This window comes from Limulus polyphemus, unplaced genomic scaffold (assembly GCF_000517525.1).
Source record: "Limulus polyphemus unplaced genomic scaffold, Limulus_polyphemus-2.1.2 Scaffold1124, whole genome shotgun sequence".
NCBI classification, from domain to species: domain Eukaryota; kingdom Metazoa; phylum Arthropoda; class Merostomata; order Xiphosura; family Limulidae; genus Limulus; species Limulus polyphemus.
The window spans coordinates 241581-244075 of record NW_013666734.1 but is presented as its reverse complement, the minus strand read 5'-3'; the positions used below and the strand labels follow the sequence as shown (position 1 = coordinate 244075).

The 2495-nt window shown below is 28.5% G+C and overlaps 1 protein-coding gene across 1 annotated transcript in view; it reads left to right on the top strand.

Annotated features, from left to right (window-relative positions):
• LOC106462245 (transportin-3-like) overlaps window positions 1–2495 on the top strand; it is a 92980-nt gene that overhangs the window by 63943 nt on the left and 26542 nt on the right. Inside the window, exon 16 of the mRNA XM_013922144.2 lies at window positions 1689–1972. Within this exon, the coding sequence (XP_013777598.1) occupies window positions 1689–1972 (284 nt within the window). The remainder of the gene's footprint in view (window positions 1–1688; window positions 1973–2495) is intronic.

Below are 2495 nucleotides of genomic sequence, written 5' to 3'. Positions count from 1 at the left end.
TATGTTTTCGTGTTATAATTTGTTGTTCTTCTAGAATGAAAGAGGCATAATTTATATTTATTTCCTAATTTTTTACAGAGATTCATTACTGAAAATAACAGATTAAATAAAAAGTTTTTTTCTAGAAACAATTGATAACTATCTGGACATTATAAAGATTTTGCAGAAATTTGAAATTTTTCTGATGCATAAAAGTATTTTTTAATCTTAAAATGAAAATTACTTTATGTTGGATAGTCAACATACGAAAAGAAAAAAAAAGGCATGAGAAAAACATTGCTTTACAAGCCTTAAAACGTAATAAAAAAATTTTATATATTGTGTACGAACGTATTGTAATGTTTACTGATAATCTGCCAAATTTCATTAACATAAGCTTACTAATTTAAAAGTTATAGCATGAAAACTATAACAAGCACGAAATGATTACAAGGTTGGTCCGAGGGACCAAGCCCATGCTGAAAGAGTTAAGGACAGAATCAGGATGATACAATTATGTTACGTTAAAAGTAGAAATGAAAGGTTCCCATGCATAAGTAACTTCTAGTTAGTTATGACTTATTTTGTAACTTATTTTAACAGAGAATTATATAAGTACAGATTTTGCTACTGATGCCAGTAGAAAGCTGTTTAGGTACAGGTTTTTACAATGTTGAATTGAAGCATGTTCTATTAGTTTTACTGTTGTTTGATAATAGTTTTACAAGTTTTGTTTTTGACATCATTTAACTTTAAATATCAGTTGTTTCATCTAATATAGTAGAAATAGAAGTATCACTTGTTGTTCAGATAAATGATTTTTTGCAGTAGGACAAGATTACATATTTAGCTGTTCAGTAAAAAGTGGCAGTATTACTCAAGAGACATGCTTTATAAATTCTGGAACATTTAATTAATTTTGAAATGTAATTTTTTTATTTACTAGTTGATTGCCCATCGTATGATGGTAAATGCTGATTCATTTTTTCTTCTGAAAATTAAATCGAAATAAATGTTTTATGAACATATTTTCTAAAATTTAATTATTACAGTAACTATATATATATATAATGTTTATCCTTTTTCTAGTATTTCATTAGAATTTTAACTTGTGTATATTCTTATGTTATAAGACAAATTTTTTTACTTAATTTTGTGAAAAATATTCATAATAATGTATTGTAGCTTCATCTCTTGGGTTAAAAAGATATCTAAGTTATTTTTGACACTACAGTCACTTGTATTTATTACATAATGTGATATTATCCCTGATTTATTTCATAATTGTTTTTGCATTTCTCCAAATCAAAGAGCTTGTTGTATATATGGTAATAAATATAATAATTACATTTTAAAAAAAAATCTAACTTTACTAGGATTTGAACCTAAGACTTCCACAGGATAGTCAGTGTCTATAACCGCTATGACACCCAGTCTTTATGATCACATGTTAACAAATTGTACAAATACCTAATGTAAATTATAATTAATAGTTAATAATTAAAAAATATATAAAAAATCCCCACTCAACTGGTATTTGAACATGACACTTCAGACAAACCACTGAGCCACTTTGAACATTACCAACAGAGAGTGGCTTTTATTATACAGATTGCTTTTTTTGCAATGGTTATTAATTTTGTAAGTTTGTTTTTGTGATTACATTTGTGTAATTTCATATGTAATCCAGTGCATTTGTCTATTTCCAGAGCTAGTCCTGAACTATATACTGTCCTGTCTACAGCATAAGCCCTTGGCAAGGATGGCTGCATCTGCACTGCAAAACATATGTTCTTCTTGTAGAACAAAAATGGCATCTCATTTTAATGGACTCCTGCAGATCATCCAGGCTATAGACAGCTTTTCTATCTCAAATGAAGCTGCAGTTGACCTGCTGAAAGGTGCAGCCCTGATTTTGTGTCAGTTGCCAGATGAACAAGTTACAGATGGCCTTAGAGTACTGTGTCAGTGCCAGCTTTCACATCTTTCAAAGGTAAAATTATTACATTATTCTATGGTTTTAAAAATTATATCTTCAAGAAATACAAATATTTTTGTTATTCCAACAAAAATGTAGATCAGATTTCTGCAGTTGTAAGGAAACTAATAGTACAAAAATGTTTGCAGAATATTATATTGTTTAATTTCATATTATTCCAGAAAATAGTAGTAGTTTTAGAGCTATTCATTTAAGAAATCAGATTATTAAAAATGAACAGGATTTGTTTAAACTATTATAATCTTCAAATACCTATAAAGAGTTTAAGTTATTCAGCAAATATACACCTGGAAAAAAGTTAAGCACCCCCAAATATTTTTCAGGATTGCTTATTGAAAATAAGGTTTAATTTTCATGATGTTGAGCAATGTTCGTAATTTCAAACATAATTAAAAGGATGTGAGCATTCAGGTGTGACATTTAAATCAGGCACGTTTTTTCCCCACGTGCAACTTGCTCCCTTCTTCACGTCCAATATGCACTATTTTCTCGTGCATCAAATCCGTATTTAAGTCCC